Here is a 25945-nt window from a genome sequence, read left to right as displayed (position 1 = left end):
CTCTGTAAACTGGGGATAGGAGTGGTGTGGACCTCATTGGGTTGTGGGCTGATTACATGAGAATCCATGCAGTACACATAACACAGCATCAGGTCCATAGACACACACGATACACCACTCATTAGCTGTCAGTGTTATTGGGGATGAATTAAGCAAGCTTCATGCAGAATTAGATTTTAACTCAACCCAACTTAGAAATGGTCTAACCTTAGACTAAACCAGTGGGAAGGTTTACCAGGCCCTAGGTGAGCTGGTGCTTGGACTTGCATCAGGGAAGGCCGTTGTAGTAGCAAGGAGAGCTTGGTTATTCATGACTAGATGCTGCTTTATGAACAATGAAACAATGAGTTTACTACAAAGAGCTACCAAATATGGAGGTGCTATTTCTGAAACATAAACCTGGACAGAATTAATAGCCTTCTGTGATAAGAACATGAGTCCACTTGTTATCCAAGCAGAAGTGCTTAGGGTTGTAGTCAGTAACATAACTGGAAGTGATCATACACACTTAGTACACTTCCTTCTTTCTCCAGGGTAAAGTGGAAGTGGAGGTTGGTAAGGAAGGCCTTCGCTTCGAGAATGGAGCCTTCACCTACTATGGGGTCCCAGCCATCATGACCTCTGCATGCTCAGGTATTCCAGTTTTCATTTGCTTACTGGGGAATCAATGGGATATTGTAGAAAAAGACATCTAGGCTCAAGTCGTGACTCCTCTTTTGACTCTTATTTTCACTCCTGTTACCCTGGACAAGCAATTTAACTTCCTTGGCTTTAGTTTCTTCTGCAAAATAGGCACAAGTATCACTTTTCATTGAGTTAGTCTGTGCTTTAAAAAATAAGCGAGAAAAAAATTAAATTGGAAAAAGCAATCACATAAAGTATTGAGGATGGAGAGTGGTATATTTCAGTATGAAAAAACAAGTTTGTTTGTTTGTTGCTTTTTACACTTGTTGCCTCCCCTTCCATTTGATTGCCTAGTTTTTACAGAGTTAATTGATCTGGGGTGGAGTGGAAGAGAGAAGATTCCTATAAGCTGTGTTTTCTGAATTGCCTCTGAAACCCATTGCATCCTTCTGTCCTTAGATAATGACGTGCGAAAGGTTGGAAGCCTGGCTGGATCCTCTGTCTTTCGTATGTATTTCTCAAATCCCTTCCTCGTCCTCCCCATCATAGTTTTGCCTCAGCCCACTCTGGGGACCTGGACCAAGCACTTTGAGCCTGGGCTGGGGCTAAGACAAATGCTGGCAGCCTCTTTGTAATGCTCTGCCAGGAACACTGCTTCCTGCCAGGTACCCACAGACTATGGGGGCTTAGGCTCTGTGTGTCTGGAATGTTTTCTGCAGCTTCTCTGCTCACATGCAAGTGATGAACAGTGATGGGGCTGGGGGCTGGAGTGGGGTGAGCAGCTTGTGAGTGGAGGCACCATTTATTGCCATCTGCCAGGGAATGCAGGCAGGTGGTTCCTGTGCTTTTGTGAAGGTTCAGCCTTTCCTTCTCTGCAGCAGTAATTCACCCACTGGCCTTTACTTGAAAACTTGCATATGCTACTATTGTGTCTGTGGAGTCTGTCCTCAGTAAGAAGTGACTGCAAGATTTGGGGATCTAAGTCCCAGGCTGGTGCAATATGCTGCTTATCTGCTTCCTTCCTTGTTCACCAGCACTCAGCTGGTGGAGAGATGTTTGCCAGCTGGCCGTGCATGCTGTTGGTGGGGTGCTGGCACAGGGCTGATGGCTGGTTTGCTCTGCCCCTTCTGTGCTGTGCCTTCTCACTGTTTCCTGTGTAGAGTTATTGCACTTGTGTTTAGAGAGCATGGCATTTATTGTGATATAAGTGTGATCCAGAAAGAATTATTTCTCTTTATTTCTTTTTGATTCACTGGTCTGAATTTTGCTTTTAGTGTTTACAGTAGCCACTTTAAGGCCAAATGGGATGTTACCTCTCATTATAAAAAAGATTTTACTTAGTGCTTTATATTGGGGGTTGTCAGAGGGTCCCAGAACTTGATATCATAGTCCCCGGAACATGGCAGGGTAGAGACTGTTTTAACATGAGTGAAACTAAGGAAATGACTTGGTCCAAATCACCCAGCAGGCTAGTAACCTACCTAGAGGCATCCTGGTGTCCTGGCTAGTTCACACAGTGCAATGAAATACAGATTTTAGATCCATCATGTTTCAGAATGCAATTTCTATGTGGAAATAGTGGAACAATTTACAGTGTTATTTCACATCCTAGCCCAACAGCTGGCTGAAATGAAGTCTAAGTACCTGCCGAACTTGAGTTGAAGGAGATCTGTAAAATTTTTAAAAGCCTGGTATATTATTATATATTATATTACACTTATATAAGCCAACAAACCTCAAGCAAGGTTGATGAAGGAAGCATCAGTACTCAGTAGAACTCTGGGTGGGCCAGGGACAGGCAACAGGACTGGGTAAACCTTAGTTGTCTAAAGGAGATTTCCAGTGTCCATCACATTAGGGATTACTCCTGGGATTCCAATGTTACCTAGAAATGCTGTCCTTGTTCTGGCTCTTCTAAAACAACAAGAGGTAGGAATTCTGAGAAAAAAAAGACCTATATTTTAAGGCTCTCCAGACTACCCAATTTAGATGACTTTCTTTCTTAAAAAAAAAAAAAAATTAAGTAGGAGGAAGATGTTGTCTGATTTCCTCGTTTCCTTCTTTCCTGTCTCTAGTTCTTTATCAGTGAGACAGGACTGAATTTGCAACACTGATCTCTCCTTTAAAACCAGTTAAGTAAAAGGAAGCATTAAACTCTCTTTTCCTTCCCATGCTTCTGAGCATCTTTATAAATTTTCAGGAGGAAAAAGAAATATTATTAGCTAGTAGGGGTAAAGAAACAGTTTTCATCCTCCCCCAAGCCCTCCCTGCTTCATGAAGTGTGAAATAACTGCAAAGGCAGGCCACACCCCATGGTTGTTCTAGGTGGGTGCTCAGCCCAGGGTCCAGGCACCCAGCATCTTTCATTGGCCAAGAACCTCAGCCTATAGGTAAAGGGAGAGCTTAAGCCTGAGCCACAAGGCAATAAACTCTTGTAGGGTCTTGGCCTAGCCAACTCCTCCTGTTCTTGAAGCCAACAACTTAGTCAGTCTTTCTTTTTTTTTTTTTTTTTTTGAGACAGAGTCTCACTCTGTTGCCCCAGCTAGAATGCAGTGGTGTCAGCCTAGCTCACAGCAACCTCAGACTCCTGAGCTCAAGTGATCCTCCTGCCTCAGCCTCCCAAGTAGCGGGACTACAGGTGCATGCCACTGCACCCAGCTAATTTTTTCTATTTTTAGTAGAGACGGAGTCTCACTCTTGCTCAGACTGATCTCAAACTCCTGAGCTCAAGCAATCCTCCCTCCTCAGCCTCCCAGAGTGCCAGGATTACAAGCATGAGCCACCACACCCAGCCTTAATCAGCCTTTGAGGGTGAGAAGTGAGATGATGAGTTTGCCATAACACTGGCCCTGTGGCTTATGCTGCAAAGTTGAACTTGAGGCTACAAGGAAGTCTCTGGTTTTCCTGTGTGGGGTGAAGGGAACACAATCCACGCTGTCTTCTTTATCTTGATTCTGATTGCCGGGGAACCCAGGAGGACCATGATGAGCCTGACACTCTAGAGAAACCCTGCCCGAGCTCAGGGGAGCTGGGACAGGTGCACACAGAGGTGTGCAGACAGAGAGAGAACAAGTGTCCTATCTGCTTGGCTGTGTATTCATTTAATTTAAGAAAAACTATGGTCCTTCTTGAGAATATAGGGTTTCTACAGTGTGTCTCACAATATTAGAGGCCTCTTCAAATATTCACTAATATCTCATGTCAGAGTAAATAATTATCAGGTAGTTATATAGCTCCCCACTTGTGCTCCCCTGCACGTGTAGGGAATTTTCATTTAGTGCAGCAAATAAGACTGCAGAAGCTGCCTATTTCAGCGTCCGTCACCTGCAGACTGGCTTCATTTAGCTCCTTGAAAGAAACTCTGGGAATGATCAGATAAGAGAAATGAAGACAGATTCCCATGCCCAAACACCACATGATCAGGATCAAAAGGGGGAAAGGACCAGACTATTGCGACATACTCCACCCCACCCAGGCCCCAAATGATAGCCAGCACCATTTCAGACTCTGTGGAGAAAGGGAAGGAAAAGTGGAAGAAAGAGAAGTGCTATAGGGAACTTAAACTTGCTACAAAGTGACTGTGATTCAATTCATCAGTTTGATTCACATGAAAACTGCTGGAAATATCATCTTTCCTTTGTCCTGATCCTCTAGCAAGGCACAGTTCCTCACCAGCACTGTGACCACAGAGGGAGCTCCTAGGAGTCCGAGGCAGGATCCAGCTCCCTCAAGAAGGGCCCCTAGCAGGAGCGCACACTCTTCTTTCAGGCTAGCAGGAGCGCACACTCTTCTTTCAGGCCCGTGAATGCCTGTGCAGGCTCCCTCCTGCAGTGGAGCAGGATGCCTGGCAGCTGGGAGAGCCTGGAGGGGATGCAGCTCTGGGCTCCCGGCATGTTTGCTGGCTCAAAACAGGTGCCCAGACAATGCTGCCTAAACGCTCCCCACTGGGGCACTCCTTGTGCTTGTCACTGGCATCTCTGATTCCAAGATTGTTGCACATCTTTTCAGAAGACCTTCAGCAAAGTCCATTTTATTTTCTTGTCTTTCTGGAGAGTGACTTTGTAAAAGGGTGCGAATTCCCATGTATTCAGAAGGAAGATTCTTTTTTGCAGAGAAATGTGATATTGTGAAGATCCAGGAACAGACTCTCACCCACTTTGCTCTTTGTCTCTCTCCTTTTGTGTTTATCTTCCCCTTCGCAACTCTGAAATCCTTGGCCCCTGACTCTTTAGTGCCCGTCTCTGTGTCTCGTACCTTCGCCTTCAGCAGAGGGGACTCTCTGGCAGGCTCCCCAGGTAAACATGTATGGGTGTTTCGGGTCTCCACAGATTCAGTGGGGTTTACAAGAAGCCTTTGGTCTCTGTCACTGTCCTGCATGAGAACTAGTCTCTCCACAGGGACTCCCATGACTAACGTGTAACACACTGCACCAGTAACACTCATTTATATACAGAGCCCAGGCTTTGCTGGTCCGATGGCATCATTTGTGAATTTACTTCCCAGAGATGTATCTGTGTATGTATACGGGAAAATGGTGGGGTGAGGGATAGTGTTTTTTGCCATCATTTGTCTGACTGCAGAGGGATGGAACGAGGAATGCAGCAGGACAGAAATGGGAAGAAATAATGGAATACTCTGCTTTCTTCCCACCTATTTCCCTTCCATATTTCCTTCTATGACCTCATCTTCCTACTAATGTTACTATGTGACGATCATACTCTCTCTGGCTCTGTTCATGCAAAGGATGTTATATCTAAAAATTTCAGAACAACTTTTCATTAAGTTTAACCTCTCTTGTTAATTAAATAAAGGCTACTGGGTTTCTTTTTAATCAAGTAAAGGAGCTCATAGAGCTACACAATTACCTAATGACTGAGTAGAATGCAGTAAATCTGAACGATCAATTAAACTGTTGATATTGTTTTCATCTCCAGAGGTTGTTCTCTTAGGCTCATAGAGCAGGTAATGACAAAACCTGGGATTTATTTGTTAAATTTCCATGCAGTTAGAACACAGTCCAGTTTCCTATACCCTCTCCATCTGTATTCCTTATCCCAGTGCTGGGGTGATAATTCTGAAGCCCCACCACATCCTCAGTCATCAAGAATCCAGTTATGTTTCTCATCTGGATAGCAGACCCTCAACATATAAAAGGCTATTGCCTGAGACCTCAAACCCCTAAATCTGCAACCTCAGAAGTATTTATGTTGACTCCTGTTTTTTCCCAAATCACATTTTTCCATCAAAAACTATCTGGTTCCCATGTTTATCTGTACAAGACAAGTTAATCCCCTTCTCAAATTTCACCAAAGTTTTCTCTTTCTCTTGATGGTAATGGTGATTTTCCACTAAGACATAAATTTTTTCTTGCTTTGTGAGAGGTTTTGACACCTTCCTGATGACTACAGGATAGGACAGTCAGTGTGAAATGCCAATCTGGTGCCATCACCAGCTAAATGATCTGTTCCTACATGTCGACAGATTTAGAAATGACCACATCATGGACCTTCACGATCCTTCATGTGCAGTGAATCTTGGTGAATGCCAAGGGTGTGCTGTGCAGTTTCTGCAGAAAAGAAAGATGCACATTTTTTAAAGCTTTTCAGCCAAAAGGATCAAAGCAGGGGTGTATTTTCCTTCTTAATTAACCTTCAGTTAACCAGATGACCTAGTTAATTGTGACTTCCCAGTTAAAGGAAGGTTAATTCTAGTTCATCAGTATTTATTACGAAAAAGTTCATGGTAACCCAGTGTCAGACAGAGATTGAAGCGACTCATTCCTGCTGTGCAGAACCCCCAGGAAGTGCTGAGACTTCTGATCTAATTCTGGCTGGTGCAGTGCCATGTGCCCTGAGAGCTCTTTCAACCTCCTCCCCACTTTCCATGATTGTGGGTGTTCAACCCAACAGGAGACAGGGTCAACTCAGCCAGAAACCCACTGATAAAGAGGCGAGAGCAAGGCCAGCTTATTCCCGCCTTGGTTTAACTCTGCAGGCAGAGCAATGCAGGGTACAGGGGAAACACCGAGAGGCGGAGGGTGCCTTGCTTCTCCTTCAGCTCTTTCCTGTCCACCTTCTTATGTCTGGTCTCTATAGCTAATCACCAAGTCCTCCCAGTGACTTGGTGACATCCCCAGGAACTATGCTATGGTTTTATCTCCATCACTTTTGTTCCATATCACCAGAAGTGGCCTCAAGAGGCCTGGACTTTTTTAAAAAGAAGTTCTGGGCACCTTCTGGCCTTATACTTGATTTCTGATCTAGATACATTAAGAGAACTCTGTCGTCGTTTTATTTGGCCCCCACAACCACCTTGGGAGATAGACAGGAATTATTGTTGGACAACAACAGAAAAGGAAACAGGCTCTGGGAAAGGAAGCCATTGGGTCAGAGTCCTGCGTGTAGTAAGTAGCTAGAGGGATGAGGACTAGAATCGAGTCTCTGAGATCCTGCTCTCTCCTATTGCCTGGGACCTGGCTGCACCTCTGAACACAAGCACATCGCACCCCCTGGAGGGCTAGAATTTATTTGCATTTTGAAAGTAGCCATGCTAATGAATCTGGGCTCATACTGGATTGAGGCCAGGTGTCCCTGCACCAAATATTGCCATCATAATCCATAGGGAGTTTCTTTCTACTTGAGCCTTAGTTTGAAATAAGGGGAGTACAGTGGTTTGTGGGTTACCTCCAGAGTGTGGTGTAATTGGCCAACTTTGCAGGTGCTTCCACTTAAAAATGAAATTTCTGATCAGCCCCTGAAAGTACACAGCCCCACTGCTGTTATCATTCCCTCTGCCCAGATTTATTCCTTCTTTTTTCTCCTGGCAGTGGAGATAATTCTGAGTTCCCAGCGACTGTCCTTTCAAATCCACAAAAGCACAAAGACACGAGAGGCATTGGAACCAAGGGTTCTTTTTCAGTGTTCGATGTCCCTACATAATGTGATTTGAGATCAGTGATGATAGAGTTTTCTCCTAGAATATACAGAGAGTCCCTAAAAATAATCTTTTTACTTTGCAAAATGTGGGAAGTGGAAATATTCCTTTGGGTTGGCTCTTGTGCAGTGAACATTTGGGAACCATTAAAGCTCCATGTAACGTGAGCGAGTTCATCTGGGATCCTAACTTGGGCTGACTTGCAGAGTTCACATTGTAGCTTTGGCAGAGGGCGGCTTTTGGCATTTGGCTGTCTGATGTTGACTGTTACCCCAGAATGATGAATTTTTAATAATTCTAGTTTGTACTCTTATAAGCTTATACAGTTAAACTCCCCCATCCATTCTGGAGAACACAGATGGCTGTGGCACAGTGACCATGACCAAAGTAGGCTGTTCCCTCTTGCCCCTCGCTGATGCCGCAGAAGACCTAGGCAGGCAGCCACTGAACCCTCCTTTTCCCTCAAATCCCCACACAGAAAAGGGGAGTAGGGCATTCTACTATTGTATCTTAGATCCTGCTTTCCAGGCTAGGACTGTGAAGGATGCAGGTATCACAAGTGAAGCAAGAGTCCCAGAGCTATGTATAGGTTTTCAGGGCCCCTGCCTATTAGTGCAGAGTGAGAGAAGATTCCATCCAACCCCAATTACACTGTGAAATCCTCCTCCATGCTCTCTGCCACCCCACCCCCAATTTTACCCCAGCGTCTTCTCCACCCAACCTCAGTAACTCCGAGTAGCCAACTTGGACAGATATCTCTTGCAGACTGACCACTCAAAGGCGGCAGGAATGAAGTCTGCCACACTTCTCCACAGCTGTTGGGGGTCTGGAGAAGAAAACCCTGCTCCCTACCACCCAGTCACACCAGGGCCAACTTGAGGGTCTGATATAAAAACAAGAGTGGGCAAGGGATGTGTTGGCAGCTTGGCGTACCTCCTGTTAACAGGTCCTGCGGTCGGTTTTATGCGTCACTGTTTGATCTGTCTCCTTTCAGACCTCCTCGCACTATACTTAGGATTTTCCTCCTCACTTCACTCCCCCAAGCTGTGCCTCTGTGCTCTTAGGAAATGCCAAGGGGGATATACAACTTTGAACTAGTTTGCCATGCTGCTGGGACACTCGTCTGTTACTGATTTCTTCTGCTTTTTTATTAAAAGCATTGCCATTTCCCTTACTCTGAAACCTCTGAGTGTATGTGCACAATTACCAAAATGCCGACTCATCAACATCCTACCTATTGAGGAATGTTAGACTCTGGGACACAAAAACATGGATCTTGCATAATACTCAGATGAGCCGAGACTTTCTTTGTGATAGAATGACAGTTCTTTTTTCTTTTAAAAATTGCTTTTGTAGACCCTGCCTTTGTAAGACAGTTGTGTTTGTTGGCGTTGGGAATCCTTTAGGATTTTAGGAATAAACTTTCAATAGCATTGTCTTTACTTAAAAGAAAAGACATGTTTCTCCCCCCAGTGTAACACTGATGCAGCTTGTGTTTGACGTGCCAGGCCCTGTGGGTGACATCTGCGCTCAGTACCAGTGAGATAATGAGAACTCTGGGGGGAACTGGGATGTCACTATTACCTCTGTTTCCAACAGAGAGTAGAAGTTATTCTACAGAAGTTTCTGTGGATGGAAGTTTAGTAGATAAGATAGGGCTGTTACCCTGTCATCCTCCCTGAATGTTTCTTGAATTGTGACATCAAGGATAAGAAGGCAGAACAGCAGGTGTGAGGTATATGAAGCCATGTCTGGCTAGGAAAAGTGGAGGCTTATTAAGGACGGATGGCATCTTCTTGGGGTAACTGAAGCTTCAGGCTCTGCTCTCACTCTCTCCCCTTGGTCATGCCCAAACTGAGCTGAGGTCAAGACCTACCAGGTAAAGGTACGGTTTTCCAGACTCTGCTCTCATGCCAAAGAAGCAGCCCTCCTGCAGGAAGACCTGCCTCCCTTCCCACAACAACTAGCCAGGAGGGAAGAACACTGACCTTCTTAGCCAGCTACCACACTAAGACAGCCACAAATGGGTGAACTTGTCGGTTTCTTTTCAAGGGACCAGGGCCAGGACCAGCAATGAGAGGCACCTTTTTCTGCCTAACACTACTGCCATTTACCCTGGTGCTTTGCTGTATTCTCCATGGCACTGTCACTGTCCCTGTCCCTCTCAGTCCTTGGTCACTCTGGCCCATATCACCCAGTGGATAAGTAGAGCCCTAGGCACCTGACTCCAGGCTCCTCTGTTTCACATGCCCTTATTAAACAAACAGAAAGTCCTGATGTTCCCTGTGGTCTTTTGCATCTTGGAGCCCTTTGATTCTAGATGCACACTATTTAACTCTATCTGGCTGCATTTCCTGAGTGTCCTGCCTGCCACCCCCAACTTCTTGGAGAAGTCAGCTTCCCCAAAATATTGCAAAGGAAAGGCTTTCTGATTTCAGGGTTATTTGAACAAATTTGAGATTCTAAATTGTAAGGGTCCCCTTAAAGAACCCTTAGGTGCTGATTCATTCATTCTATTAATGTACATTTTTATTGAGTACCTTCTCCAGGCTGGGTGCTGTGCTAGAGACTGGGCATACAGTGGTGATGACCAGAAAAGAAAAGGTCTCTGCCTTCATGGAATTTAAAATTGAATTAAGTAAACATAACGAATAAGTACAAATGTATAATTAATTAATACTTACTAAAGGTGCATTGAAGGAATGAACAGTGATAGAGGAAAGCAGGGGGGATCTTCTCAGGGTGGCCACACAAGGTCTTCCGAGCAGGTGGAATCTCAGGTGAGAGCTAATGCCTGAGAAGCAAGTGGCCATGAGCTGGGGGTAGAGGTCGGGGTGGGGCAGCAGGGGATGTGGCATCTGTTGGTGGGGAGGGAAGCTTGCGTGACTGAGGGAGCCCACGGAGGCCCATGGGCTAGAACAACGCGGAAGAGGAGAAAGGAGGCCCCAAGATGAGATCAGACAGGAAAGCCAGGGCCAGGACATGGGGCTTTAAGGGCCACGCAAGGAGTTTGATATATTCAGATACAATAGGAAGCTGATTTGTTTTTAAAATGTGATTCTAGCAGCTGAGACAAAAGCAGATTATAAATTGTAAGTAGGGAGACTGGCCCAGGTGAAGGTGATGGTCACGGGGACTTGAGCGGAGACAGAGATAGGACAGATGGGTTCATTGTGTCAGAGGCAGACAGCAGCGCTTGATGTGGGGCTGAGGACTAGAGTCAAGGGTGACCCCCCAGGTTTCTGGTTTCAGCTACTGCATAGATGTGGATGATATTTGCTGAGAAGAGGGAAGACTGGAAGTGGAATCTGCAATTCTATAATCATATCAAGGCAGTGGTTATTATGGTTCTAATGAGAAAATATTCAACCTGTTGTTATTTTAATCTTTTTGCTACATGGTTTGCCAGACAACCATGTAGCTATTTAGCTTGGCAGCTAAACAGATCATCAGTCATCCATGGCTCACTCCAAATAGATGCTAATCAAGTATTTTGATCAATGGCAGCATTATCTCAAGAGACAGGATTAGATTCCCAAGGTTCTGTCTGAAAGAGCAAGGACCAGAATCTATGAAGAATCTGATTCTTCATTTGAGCCCCTGGAAGTAAATCTGTGTTCTGAGAGGCTGACAGCCTCCTGTTCCCCATTTTCTAGAAGAAATGCAGAGTGGTATCAGTTGGGAAGGAGAGGGATCAAGGGGCCTTACAGTCTTTCATTCGGGTTTATTCCATGGTTGAGAGAATGTTAGGGTCACCTTCAGTACCCTCTCTTGTGTTGTCCATTTTGAAACCAAGTAACATGGTCTTAATTGAACTTTCCTGAGAAGTGTTTCTTCAAAATATAAAAAGAACCTGCCTGAACATTTAGGAGGTCTTTTACAGAAGACCTGTGGATTACTCCAGTCCCCCGCTTAGGCCTGTGCAAGAGAGAGCCCAGCCCAGGGTCCACACTGTAGAGGGCCCCATGTTGGCCCTTATCAGAGTCCTGCCCTTCTGTGTGGGGCAAGGAGTCTACAGGGCCAAGGGGATGTGCCCGGCCAGAGCCTGTGTCCTTCTTTCCAGACCACAGTTCAGATATCCAGGATCCCAGAATTCCCCACCGAGACAGCCCTGGCAGGGGCGGGGGCCAGAGATGGGGAGGCGTCCCAAAGCCCTAGGGTCAGGGCTGGCTCTCCCCACGCAGCCCTGTTTTCTGGCACAAAATACTAAGGAGTCAAACCTGGCCTTCTGGGTTGTTAGGAGCATTTGTCAAAGACAAGGATAGAACATATTTTAACAGTTTACTGATGTGATTTATAGCTTGTAGATATTTATCCACATGGTCTGTGGGCCTATGTGTACCCCTGTCCCAGGCCTTGCCAGTGCTGCGGCAGGCCCGAGTTATCCCCACCAAAATGCACCACCACGGTGGGAACTGGCTGTCTGTGCTGTGGTTTTGAGGGCACACCTGCGGCCTTGGCCTTTCTCAGACAAGGTGTGTGAGTGGAGCTTGTGTGAAATACCTCGCCATGGAGGGGGGTCTCGTGGTCTGTGGTAGCAAACCACGCTCACAGCACCGGCCTCATCTCATGTGGGGTCCTCCCGCACCTCACCTGAAGACAAGGACAAGAACCTGTCTGGGGAAACAAATGCACCAACTGCTCACTAGGTGAGGCTGTAGGGAGCCGTGAGTTCCTGTTGGGTATTTGGTCCTCATAGGAATAAACATCAGCAAAGCAGCTCAGCTCCTTCCTGGGCTCTGGGAAGGGTGAGGGCCCCTTTCCACCATGCACTGTTGCCATTGCCTGAAAGTCCTATGGGACCTCAGTAAACAACACCTCTCTCTCCCTCTTTCCACTCCCTCTCCTTCGTCCCCACCCACCCCTTGTCTTTTCTCCCTCTCCCTCTCCATCTGCAGTAAACCGGTCCCCTTCTCGCTGCAGCGGGTTGAATCGCTCTGAGTCTCCAAACCGTGAGCGCAGCGACTTTGGGGGCAGCAACACCCAGCTGTTCAGCAGCAGCAACAACCTCTACACGCCGGACTACTCAGTCCACATCCTCAGCGATGTGCAGTTTGTGAAGGTAACTCCCCCAGGAACGCAATCCTCTCTCCTGGTGGCAGAGTTGGCTGGGGGAGTGGGGACTAGGAGACCTGCGTCAGAGGCACAGCGTGCATCCCACTCCCCCCGTTCCAATATAGTAATGTGGGTGGCAATTGCTCCTGGATTTATAAAGGCCCTGTTTTCAGTAAGCTTTATTACTGATCATTATTTGTCAATTTTTAAAGATCTCCTGACCCCTGTTTTGCATGTGGGGAAACTGAGGCACAAAGCATCCTAAGATGAGCTTGCATGAGACAATGAGACAGGTTGCTGCCAGAACTGTTTCCTTTGGACCCCCCCCCCCCCCACGATTGGCACTCATTTGGTTTTGTTCATTTTTTTTTCAAGTTAGGTTTACAGGTGATTAATAAACCACGTGTATAGATGAAACCATGCTATAATTTTACGTATGATAGTATATTTTTACACCTTAATATTTGAAGTCTAAAACACAATTGAGCCTGTCAGTTAACTGAAAATTTTTTGTAGTAACTAATAACACCCCCTTAAGAGCACTGAGCTATTCGGAGAGAACCAGTCTTCAAATGCTGTGGAGAGAGGCAGCAAGGCTCATTGCCTCGTAATTAAAGAGGAGGGGAGCTATTTCTTCATGTCCTTCACTGGGATTGGCATTGCACAGAAGCCTTCTAAAATTTCCCCCTTTCTCTTGTTTCCATAGGTTTGGTTTTGTTTTCTAGCATTCTGGGAACCGTTATAAAATTAGGCCTGAGCTCTGACTAGAGCCCCATTTATCCCAGTCCAACAAAACACCCAGTGAGCTCACTTGGTAACTGTTGTCCCAGTTGTAGGCTGAGAGGTATACTGAAATCACAGAGCTGGGAGAAGTTCCTTCCCTTCTATCCAGAACACACACCCTGATTATTTGGAGAACAGTGCATGCTGGCTGGTTTTCTATGTTCCAGAACTGTGTGGACACCCTGAGCTAAAACTGATATCAGCCAATAAAAGTAACCATTGAAAGCTACCAGAGAAGGGGATAGAACCTAGAGGATAGGGTGGGTAGTAGCTACTCTTTGTGGGGCGCTCTGTGCAAGGCACTTTGCTGAGCCTTTTGTCTGAATTATCTGTTTAATCTCACAGCCACTGATGAGGTAAGTACTACTTCATTCCCATTTTATAGATGAAGAAGTTGGGGCTTAAGGAGAATAAGGTCACATGGCTTATACTTTGAAGTGGCAGAGCCATGCTTCAAAGTTGAGTCTTTCTGCCTCCAGAGTCCAAGCCCTGAAATCACTTTGCTTTAGGGAGAGTTGTAGGAAATCAGAACTGAAGGAGCCAGGAAGAAGTGACTTTAGGAACTAACCAAGCAACACTCATGGGTGTGCATGACTGTGGACATTCACCAAGTCTAATGTGACAAGGAGGTTAAACCTTAGAAAATTGCAGCCCATGAATCCCCCTCTATGGCTTCCAGTCTCCAAGCACTATCATCGCTAATGCAGACCTTGGTTTGTGGGAAAAGGAAAAGAACATCATAATGTGAATATGTGGGTCAACAAATATGTCATGAATGCCTGCTCTGTGTGAGGCGTTGATGGGGTACTGTCGAGAAGACAGCAAGCTGCTGCCTTTCAGGAGCTTGCATGCTAATGGGGAGAAAGATGATAAACAAGCAACCACATCAATAGCCTAGGTAATTTCAGGCAGTGATAAGGGCCATGAAGGAAATAAACAGAGCTGTGGGATAGACAGCTACTGGGCAGATAAGGCAGGTAGGCTGCTCTTGAAATGACTGTCAGAGCAGGCTAAGAAAAGGATATTTTTGCAGAGACCTGAAAGGGGAGGTGGGGAGAATGTTCAAGATAGAAACAATGGAGGCAAGAAGGAGCTAGACAGAGGGTCTGAGTGCTGGCCCACGATGTGCAAAGGCAGAGGCTGGAGCACAATGAGAATGGAGTTTCAGAGGCAGTGTTGCCTGGGATCTTTAGGCCTTAATAAAGAATCTGGATTCTGTTTTAAGCACTTCAGGAATTTTTTTTTTATTTCAGCATATTACGGGGGTACAAATGTTTAGGTTGAAAATATTGCCTTTGCCCCTCCTGAGTCAGTGCTTCAAGTGTGTCCATCCCCCAGATAGTGCACACCGTACCCATTAGATGTGAATATACCCATCCCTTCCTCCCCCCTCCACCTGCCCGACACCCAGTGAATGTTACTATTATATGTGTACATAAGTGTTGATCAGTTAGTACCAATTTGATGGTGAGTACATGTGGTGCTTGTTTTTCCATTCTTGGGACACTTCACTTAGTAGAATGGGCTCCAGCTCTATCCAGGATAATATAAGAGGTGCTAGATCACCATTGTTTTTTGTGACTAAGTAGAACTCCATGGTATACATATACCACATTTTATTAATCTACTCATGTATTGATGGCTACTTGGGTTGCTTCCACATCTTTGCAATTGTGAATTGTGCTGCTATAAACATTCTAGTGCAGATGTCCTTTTTATAAAATGTCTTTTTTTCCTTTGGGTAGATGCCCAGTAATGGAATTGCTGGATCAAAATGGTAGTTCTACTTGTAACTCTTTGAGGTATCTCCATATTACTTTCCACAGAGGTTGTACTAGTTTGCAGTCCCACCAGCAGTGTATGAGTGTTCCTATCTCTCCACATCCATGCCAACATGTATTGTTTTGGGAGTTTTTCATAAAGGCCATTCTCACTGGAGTTAAGTGATATCTGATTGTGGTTTTGATTTGCATTTCCCTGATGATTAGAGATGTTGAGCATTTTTTCATAGTTTGTTGGCCATTAGTCTATCTTCTTTTGAAAAGTTTATGTTCTTGTCCTTTGCCCACTTTTTAATAGAGTTGTTTGATTTTTTCTTGCTGATTTTCCTGAGTTCTGTATAGATTCTAGTTATCAGCCCTTTATCGGATGTGTAGCATGTGAATATTTTCTCCTATTTTGTAGGTTGTCTATTTGCTCTATTGATTGTGTCCTTGGCTGTACAGAAGCTTTTTAATTTGATCAGGTCCCATTTATTTATTTTTATTGTTGCTCAGATTGCCTATGGGGTCTTTTTCATAAATTCTTTGTCTAGGCCAATGTCTGTAAGAGTTTTTACAACATTTTCTTTTAGAATTCTTATAGTTTCATGCCTTAGGTTTAAGTCTGTTATCCACCATGAGTTGATTTTTGTGAGAGGTGAAAGGTGCAGATCCTGTTTCAGTCTTCTACATGTGGAGGAAAAATTCACTAAAGAAATTGAAATATTAAAGGAAAATCAAACAGAACTTCTGGATTGTGTAACCTTGACCAAGATGCCCATCACCATCTGGTGGCTGAATCCCTAAATTGCAGCATCATGTTTTAAGGGATGAATAAACCGCCTGAAAGTTGAAAAGATAAGCAGAACATCATAAAATGACAGGAGACATCACGGTAGCCTAAAGGTTAACTTCTGGACACCTTGGTTGCTAAGGGAAAATGTCCAAAAGGGCATCCTTGCTTTTTGCTAGCTTAAAGATAAATACACTTCCATTTCCTCTGTAAGTTAGAGGGTGCTTGAATTCTTAACTGGTCAATATACAAGAGAAGACAATTTGAATTCACACTATTTCTAATTAATGGTTGTACCTACAACAGTGAAGAGAAAAGAAAAACATGTTATCTTTTGAAAAGTGGTTTGATTCCCTCAATCAACTAATAAATATTTGTTTAGCATTAACAATGGTTCTGGATACCATGAGATATACTAAATCTAACAAAAATATTAAAATATACCCTCTGCCTTATAAGTAGATTAAAATCTGGTTAAAGAGAGGAAGCTTAAGTTAAATAACAGTGACCCATGCAGGGTAGTATCTAATCGATGACAAAATTATGCAGCATTTTTTAAGCTCTATATTGGCTGGGAACTGGGAAAGAATAAGAGAGGAGTTCAGGCAATGCTATGCAGGGGGGACACCCTAAACAGGAGTGAAGAAGGCAGGTAGACTCCGTGCATTCAAGGGACTGTGAAGAGAGAGGAGCAAGACTGGACCAGTGGCCCTGCACTGTGGAGCAGTGAGAACGCTGCTGGCCAGGCAAGGCCAGGTTATCAAACCTGGGCACAGCAGTTCAGGCTGGGCTGCGAGACCTCCCCTGTCCAGCGCAGCAGCCAGCAGCCACAGGTGGTGGTCGAACACATGAAATGTGGCTCGTCCAGATTGATGTGCTGTTTAAGTATAAAACACACATTGGACTTCAAAGAAAATTCCTCATTAATAATTTTAAATTAATTATATGTGGAAGTGAAAGTATTTTGGATATGTTGGGATATACATGAAATATTAAAATTAACTTCACTTGCTTCTTTTTACTGGTTTTTTTTAATGCAACTGCTAGAAAATTTTAAATTACCCATGTGACTCATGTTATATTTCTATTCGACAGTGCCATGCTAGATAAAAAGAAGTTGTCACAGGTTTTTAACAAAGGGAGGGAACACACAAGAAGTGGTGCTTGAATTTAGAAATGGGGAGAAGCCGGGCACAGGTTGCTTCCCTGAATGCATTTTCCAGAGTGGTGCCTTGTCAACAATTTTTTTTAAGGCAATGGGTTGACATGGCAGTAGTTCATGGTTTTTTGTTGTTGTTTTTTTTTTTTTAAATTTAAAAAGAGGAAGCAGTGTGAAAGCAAGGCTGTGAGATACTTAGAGGAGGTAACCATTAGGTAGTACCTTTCCTTTTATATAACCACCCACCAACAGTGCAGACCCTGCCCCAACCCCTGCCCCTCCCCTTGTACCTGGCTGACCACCCCCCAAGCTCACCCCATACACCCTGCTGTGCTTCTTCCCACTAATACTAGATCCTGGAGGTGGTTGGCTGAATCTTCTCTTTCGCATCCCTGACAAGTAGTGGTTTAACCTCTGTGTGAATGTCTCCAGCAACAGGGAACTCAGCACCTTACAAGGAACCCTATTCCATTTACTCAGTATTATTACCAAGAGTAATACTTTATTCCCATCCTTTCCTCCAAAACAATGCTTAAAGCGAGGGTTAGAGTTCCTGGATCCTTGATTCCAGGTTACTGGAGGGGCATATCACTGATTCATAAGAACAAGGAGAGAGTGGTACAGCTCACTGCTGGGACAACCTGGGCAGAACCTTTCCCAAAATGAGTAAATTAGTTAAATAAGAGAGAGAATTTTGCAGCAGTCGTCACTCGCAAGAGGCTATTATAGCTTGGGGAACACAGCCAATCTACCAACCGATAGGAGCCCTAAGCCAGCAAATCCATTTCAAAATCAAACCAAAACACACTCCTTCCTTCTCTCTTCCTCCTCTCTTTTCTTCACTCACTGTCTCTTTTCTTCTCCATCTTCCTTTTCCCATGGTCCCTACTTGTAATCTCCCTCCATCCCCTACTTTCTCTTTCATTTTCTTGATTATGGGTTTACTTTCCCAAGACCTAGTCTTGCCTTCACAGCACTTCCAGTCACACTGGCTCTTGGGGCAGAGGGGACACTGCTCCTTCCCCCGTGCCCACCTCATGGTGTGCTGTGGACAATTAGACATAATGAGATGGTAAGTTTCACCCTGTCTTTGAAATGTGTGCCCATTATAAAGTCAAACTGTGGGACATGTATGTGGACATCTTTTAAACAATCGTTCCCAGTAGTTGTGTAACACACTCACTTACATGATCTCATTATCTCTGGGCCTCTTTTACAAGCTCAGAGATGTTAATGATTTGGCCAAAGTCCCCAGCTTCAAAGTGGCAAAACTGGGACTTGAACCTTAGCCTTGAGCAGGCAGTGTGTTTCCTGCCATAGTTTTTAGGTGAAGGGTTGTTTGGCCTTTTTGACTAAACTAGAAGCCAAATCTATACTAACTACTTTAAAGAACCCAAATAGAGTAAGATCAGCTCCTTTTGGGCTTATCAAGTGTCATTTAGGAAATGTTCTTATCCTTTGGTGTTAGGGCCAAATTTCCCCATCTTTTGGGTAAATTTTGGAACCTGACTTCTTCCCAACAGAAGGGGCTGCAAAAGTCAGGTGTTCTCAATAAGAATATTGAGTCTGTTGAAGACTTTGTGTAAGTGCTAAGTGGAGACACATGGTTCTATGGACCTGAAAAATATCAAAGCCAATTGTTAACACTTCGCTGCTCTTTATCCTTTAAAATCCTTTAGAGGGGAAAGAAACAAACCCTGAGTAGGGCCTATGTCTGATTCTAACTAGGTCTTAGGTCAGTGGTCTCAAAGTGCGATCCCCAGACCAGCAGCATCAGCATCATAGGGAATTTGCTGGAAATGCAAATTCTCAGTCTCTACCCCAGACCTAGTGAATTAGGAACTTTGACAGTCGGGCCAGCAATCTTGTTTTAATAAGCCTTTCAGGTAATTCTGATGATGAGGTTTGAGATTTGAACCATCAAGAGAACTATATTTGCCCACTTAAATGGATGGTATAGTATGATTAGAAGCCTGGAATCTCTGCATATATGTGTCCCATAAGTGTTGCATAAAGACATACGTTGTTCATTTGTGTTTTGTAATTGGATTAGATGTGCTTAGAATTTGCTTGGTTCTCATACGAAAATATTCTGAAGTTTGTTAGAGAAGAAAGGATTGATAACATCCAGGAAAGTAATGGGTCTTGTCAGCAGTAGACAAGAGTCCACTGTGGAAAGAGACCTTACCTGATAGCAAGCCAACTTTAGGCCCACTCTCTGTCCCAGGGTGTAAACCTGAACCATCATCTCCTCTCCTATTTCCAGCCGGAAATCTTGACTCTTCCGACATGTAATGCCAGTCCCGCCCCTGAAGGCAAAGTGAGCAGAATTTGTACTTTGCCAGTTCTCTAGCTTTAATGCAGTGACGAGGGGATGAAAACACTTTAGGAAATAGTAGGACTTGGCAAGGGTATTGTGCCATGTGCCATTTTCATTTTTCCCCCCATTGGCAGTCATTGATTAGCAGTATCACATTCCTATACTGGGTGGTACAAAAACTCAGCTGTTTTCACTGGAAACAAGGATTCACGGCGCTGGTCTGTGTAAATGTGTTTTAAACTCCTCCATGGGCAACTCCCTGCTAACTGCAGATGCCCTCTGTCCTCTCCACAGTCTCAGGAGAAGGTTTGGCTCTTCCAGGTGCCAATAAAAAATGAACAGTGGGACCTGGTGGCAAATAAGCAAAGGGCCCCTCATTGTCCCTCAGCTGCTGGGCTGGTCCAGTGTGGGTAAGGCCCCCTGTTCGTGGATCAGGCCTCAGAGGCCAGGGGTTCCACAGCATCCCAGTGGGGCTGCTTCTGAGCTCAGGAAGGCTGGCTGCACCCAGGGAGGGCTCTGCCCGGCTGCTCCTGAGCCTCTGCTCTCCTCCTTCCAGATCACACGGCAGCAGTATCAGAATGCGCTCACCGCCTGCCACATGGACAGCTCACCCCAGTCCCCTGACATGGAGGCCTTCACTGACGGAGACTCCACCAAGGCCCCCACCACTCGGGGCACACCCCTGACCCCCAAGGATGACCCTGTCGCCACGCTCCTGAGCAACAGGAGCAGTCTGCCGTGTAAGTCTGTTGAGCAGATGGGCTGGGCTGGTGTCTGGGGAGCATGTCCCTGCCTTCCTCCCCAGCCCTGCCCAGAGTTGATCTCTTGCGCCTCATGGAGCTCCAGGTCTTCTCCAAGGCAGAGAGATAATGCCCTGACTGTCCTCCCCAGGCAGCCGCTCAGATGGGCTGCGAAGCCCCGGCGAGGTGGTGTACTTGAGGATGGAGGAGATGGCCTTCACCCAGGAGGAAATGACTGACTTCGAGGAGCACAGTGCACAGCAGCTCTCGCTGTCACCTGCTGCTGTGCCCACGAGAGGTCAGGGAGGGTAGACTGGGCCCAGAGGGGCAAGGGGGATCATCGTCCTTGGGCACTGGGATGGCTCAGGGTGAGCTGGGTGCGGGGAGACCGGGGACACCAGCCCTGTGTTAAACCTCCCACCTCCTTACACAGCCAGGGAAAGGAAACTAACATTTGCTGAGCACCCACCACGCACCAGGCCCTGTCTAATTCATTCTCCCGGGAAAACTGTCTGGGGCAGGGTTGGGAGCTAGATTTCTGCCTGGATTCAGACCCTGTCTCCTTCGTTTAGGGGCTGTCCAATTTTAGGCAAGTACTTAACCTAACACTCAGATTCTACACCTTAATAGATAAGTTTCTTTATGTTAGTAGGTATAAATCATGGTAGCTCTCTCATAAAGTAGCTTTGGTTATAAATGAGAGAACACATAAAGGGCACATCACAGTGTTTGGTACCATGCTTTATAAATGTTAGGTAGTTATTATTAGACCTACTCACAGGTTAGGAAACCGAAGTCAGCCATCACTCTTACTGGCAGGGCCCTTCCCTTCCCTTGGGCCCCGGAGACCAAAGATAGTCTGTAGGACCTTTCCTGAGGTCTCAGATCATATCACCTCCCTTAGAGACACTGAATGTGTCCCCCTTTTCAGTGGTGTTGCTCTAGGCTTTCAGGGTCCCAGCAATCCTGAGGTCCTCCTGTGTTTGCCTCACTAAGGTGCCCAAGTGCCCAAGCTGTCAGCAGCCCCCTGTGCTCACCCCCAGGCCAGCAATTCCCCTACCTGAACTTTCAGGTAAATCCATAGTATGAGACCCCTCAAGTCCAGAGCAATGACCTGAAAAAATACTCATAGATCTTTACTGTCAATGAGACAGTATGTTTGAACTTGTGGCTAACCTAGAAAATGTGGGACACACATAGTCACCATTCCAGGACCTGAATTTAGAAGCGATGTTTTTTTCTCCCCCACACACCAAATTTAGTAGCTAAAGCATGTAGCAAGAAAATATAGCAAAGGAATAAGAATAAAGTGATGGGGTAGTCTTTGGAGAGCATCTAGTCTACACTCCTCATGTGATACCTGAGGAACCTTGCAGCCTAGAGAAGGGAAATGACTTGCCCAAATCCAGATGCTGCATTAGAAGTGGACTTCGCCTCATGGCGTTTGGTGCAGTGCAGTTTCCAACACAGCACTTTGCCTCCCTGGTTAGGTTCTTACTGCTTTGGCAGTAAGGCTTGGCCTTCTCCTGGGCTCTGAGACTCTGTGGTTATCTGAATCCTCACAGAGTCCTGTGGGAGAAGACAGGGGCATGCACTTAATTGTTACTGAGCTCTGTGGCTTTCCAGGGTTTGTGCAAGTAGAGGAAAGAGATATCCCCACCTGTCCTCAAACGTGCTTTTTGTCTGGCAAAGATATTGGGTGGAGAATATATTGTTTTCTTCCACTCTCTCTTGTCAAACAGTATTTGAGGAGAGGGAATCATTTCTGACTCTGCGTGGATTTTTGGATTCCTGCTCCATCTCTGTTTCTTTTGTAGCATTAAAATGCCTCTTGCTCACTAATTAGAACCAACACCTTCCTGAGCATCCTTCCTTGCTATGCCCACACCTGCCTTGGCTCTTGTCTGGAACTTTCACCTCCTGAGGGACATCACCCGGAATCACCCTGCCTTGATCCCTGAGCTCGTGGGTTGAAAAAAATTGAGCTCTCTCTTCTTTTCTTTCTCTCATCCTCAGATAGTGAATGTTGTAACATCAACCTGGATACAGAGACCAGCCCTCTCAGTGGCGACTTTGAAGAAACCATGGGCAGGAGGCTGCTGAGAACCCTGAGTGAGTAGCTAGTTCTTCACCTACATGAAAGCCACACTGCAGCCTGTTAGTAGGCAAAGCATGTTAGGATCTTCCTCCTGCAGGAGGAACCGCTGACTCCTTTTGGAACCCTAATGAGGTCCAGTCATGGAAATCCACAGTCAGGCGTGGGCCAGTACTGCACCCTTGATGCTTTGGGAATCTATCCCATTCAGTTGTTGGTCCTCTAGGACAGCAGTCTGCAAACCATGCCCGCACGTCAATTCTGACCTTCCTGATTTTATAAATAAAGATTTATTGAACTAGAGAATCTAGGTCCCTGGAAATTGCTCATGGGACATCAAAGACTGTGAGACCAATCCTCTCTCAGAGCGTACGCGGCAGTCAGTGGGGCTGGGGCCCTCAGGGGTGGGGAAGGCATGAGCCTGAGGTACCACATGGGCTTTACTCAGTCCCTTCCAGGAAATCTCAATTCCAGGCACTAGCCTGGGTTTGTGGCTTTTCAGAGATATCGTCTTACATGGAAGGTGTATCCTAATCCTTCAAGATGTAAACATGCCAATATCAGCACCAGAATACAATGCAGATTAGTTTCAGCCAAGCTGTCAAGGGCTCTGTGTCCCTTTCTGCTTCCATTTGGAAGAGAGCTCAGACCACTGAGAGAGTGTGGATGTCCTCCCAGTCTTACAGGCTGATACTTACAAACTGTGTTTTTCAGGTGGTCAAAGAAGGAAGAGGTCACCAGATGGAGAGAGAACCTCTGAGGAGAACTCCAATTTAACGCCTCTGATCACATGACAGCAAAGCCAGCATTTGCTGGCTACATGATATTCCAGAGCTTTGGGGGAGAACCCACCCTCCCATCATCTGCTTCCCCCCAAGGCCTCCCACAGGTGACAGAACATTCTGCCTTCCTTTCCACCTCTTCTCCCCTAGCTGTCGATTTGGCAGATTTTCCCTTGTTGCCTCCAATTTGACTCAGAGCCTTGCCGTGGCCATAACGGAAGGAAGTGCCTCTAATGGAACATGCTAGAAATGGTTTTGTCTACAGCACAGTCTGGGGCTAGAGAAGAGATGACCCCAAGCTGACAATGCCACTTTGGGACCCTGATGCCATGTGCTGCAACTCACCATTCTTTCCTCCAGAACAAAATAATAACTTTCTACCATATTTTATGCTTAGCTTAACTCAGAAGGTGCCACTCGCAGACAGGCACATGGGAGGATGGAGTAGGAGGTATGGAGTTTAGCTCAGGGGACAGACCAAGAATTCCTCCAGAACTTCAGAGCAGCAGGACTCAGCCATGTCGGCAGGTGACTGATGTTGCAGCACAGAAAACTGTCAGTGACTGGTTCCCTGTTGGACAAGGGTCTCAGCATTCTCAGGAAGTGAGTCTCAGCTAGAATGGAAAGAATGTGAGATGGAACCTCAAGTCACTGTTTTTCCCAGGGACATCTGTTTTGGCTCCCAATCAACAGTTACTAATCAGTCAGTCAATCTGCTCTGGAAGAGGAGTGGAAAGCGGGGAGCAGAGAGACCCAGTAGGGAGCCAGAGATGGAACTTCAGGTGTTAAGTGAAAAATCAAAGCAAGAAAAAAACCAATTAAAAAAACCTTACATGGAAAAATTCTAAGCCGTTAATAGCAAGTTTAGCCATGACAAACCAAAGAGTGCCCAGGTCAGCCAGGAAAGATGCATGCTCTCATGGGACTGCAGTGTGTATTACACAGGAACGTTGAAAAAATCATTCTTTTTCATTCATTCATCTGCACCTCCCACCCCTTACTACACCCTAGCAGATCGGTTGAGTATACTTTATTCCAAAAACTTACTAGATCTCTGGTTTTTCTCCTGGATGTTGAGGCAGGTGCAATTCCGAGCATAACCACGAGATGGCAGAAAGACTGCACCACATACCTACTTCCAAGATTAAAATAGTTCTAATCAGGAACCACAGCCAGCCTTAGGGAAAACTTCGAAGTGAAGTTTGTCTTTGGGACATCTGTCTCCCTTTCTGATCTATCTCCCACTACTTGGATGCCCTCAGTCAGGTACCCAGCGATCGAGTGCTGTCTGTTGAATCTTTAAAGTATTCCCAAACTTTTCCCTGTGGTATACATACCTTCCCTCCCCTTCTTCCAAAACCATCACTTCCACCTCCCCACACCCATTCAATCAGTAATCACATGGGGAGGTTGCACTGATAATTCCTCTGGGTTATTTGCATCTCAGAAGAAAATGCTTACCCACAGGAACCTTTAACTCAGGGGTCCTTAACTTGGGGGTCTGTCACCCCAGGGGGTCCATAGTTGGACTTCAAAGGGTCTGTGAAACCCCTAGAACTGTCAGAATTTAGTGTATGTAGTCTTCTGTGTGTTTTCCAGAGCGTTAAAGCATTCATAATATTCTCAGAGGTCTTAGACCTACAAAGGATTAAAAAAAAACCCGCTATTTCAAATAGTGGAGCTTTCAGCCCAGAGTTTCTGCGATGCAGAGTGAAGTGAATACTGGGCAGTTCGAGACAGATTTTTAATTATGAGTGGTCTTCTCAAGTGGCCATCAGCCAGTGGGGGAGGCTGCCACCCACCAAGAAGTGGGAATCCTCAGAAATTCTTGGCACATTCTAGAATATCTTACACCCCATATAACTTTGTCCCCACTTCCCCAGCAAAGCAGAGCAGGTGCTGCAGACAGGAGGGCCACAGCATGTGGGAGCAGATTTTGGAGCTAGAGATGCCTTCTCCGGCAATGTGTTGTTGACTTCAGCGCACCCTTGCCTGGCCGGGCCGGTCTGCAGCTCAGCAGTGCATGACTTCTCCTAGAGAACTTCACAGCAACCCCTCCCAACACCTGCTCTTGCCTGGTAGGAACAGACAGTGTCAGCCCTCGGTGGTGGGTGCCTCAGTCGCAAACCAGTATACGGTGAGTCTTGAGCAAGAACTGCCATCACACAGCCTTCTTGCTCAGCTGGCCACTGGCCCGGAGGGCCTGCCTGGCTGGCCTTCCTTTCATTACCCCTTACAGGCCACGGAGCTCAGGCCACTGCTGTCGCATTACATCCATCCCTTTGCAGAATCCCTAAGGAGCCTGTCACCACTCCTCTCCCTATATATAACCCCCCATCCCCAGCAAAGATTTTCTTCAGGTAAAAAAAAAAGAATTTTAAAATAAAGCATTTATGAAGGCTCAATAATTGTAAATAATTTTTAAATAAAATGAAAATGCCTTTCCTGGAATGTGGCTGTTTTCCTTGCCCTGGAATGTCGGAGTTCAAAGTGGCTTCCTTTGAGATGCAGGTTGGGCGATGCACATGTGTAATTATCTCACCGGTGGCCCAGCTGTCTGGAAAGGCACGCCTCTCAAGGCCAGGTGTGAGGCTGCAGTAAGGTTACAGTAAAGCCCTGCCTTTCTACTTTGGGAGGTCAGATGGGTAAGATTTTGCAGGAGCAAATGCCAGAAATGGGAAGTAAAACCCAAACAAGAAACTGGAGTGTGCATGGAGACAAAGTAGGAGGCCTGAGAAAACACTGAGAAGGGCTGGCATTTGTTGAACCCATGTGATGGGTGAAAAACGGTACTGGGTGCCATCCAAGTTCAAGGTCTTAAGAGGCTAGACCCAGACAAGCCCCTGAGACAATGTGCTGGTCACAATGGCTCGCTTTTGCAGACCCTGCAGAAAGGAGTCA

The 25945-nt window shown here is 45.8% G+C and overlaps 1 protein-coding gene across 1 annotated transcript in view; it reads left to right on the top strand.

Moving 5' to 3' along the window:
- The window catches only part of CNNM1 (cyclin and CBS domain divalent metal cation transport mediator 1), a 50746-nt gene extending 27380 nt beyond the window's left edge, over window positions 1-23366 (top strand). Inside the window, exons 5-12 of the mRNA XM_045567904.1 lie at window positions 534-633; window positions 1084-1131; window positions 4857-4919; window positions 12456-12619; window positions 19984-20167; window positions 20319-20465; window positions 22175-22279; window positions 22977-23366. Of these exons, the coding sequence (XP_045423860.1) occupies window positions 534-633; window positions 1084-1131; window positions 4857-4919; window positions 12456-12619; window positions 19984-20167; window positions 20319-20465; window positions 22175-22279; window positions 22977-23056 (891 nt within the window). The 3' untranslated portion in view covers window positions 23057-23366. The remainder of the gene's footprint in view (window positions 1-533; window positions 634-1083; window positions 1132-4856; window positions 4920-12455; window positions 12620-19983; window positions 20168-20318; window positions 20466-22174; window positions 22280-22976) is intronic.
- The last annotated feature ends 2579 nt before the right edge of the window (window positions 23367-25945 follow it).

The sequence above is a fragment of the Lemur catta genome, chromosome 14 (assembly GCF_020740605.2).
Source record: "Lemur catta isolate mLemCat1 chromosome 14, mLemCat1.pri, whole genome shotgun sequence".
NCBI classification, from domain to species: Eukaryota; Metazoa; Chordata; class Mammalia; order Primates; family Lemuridae; genus Lemur; species Lemur catta.
The sequence above is the reverse complement of the archived record's forward strand: the minus strand, read 5'-3'. Positions and strand labels throughout refer to the sequence as shown.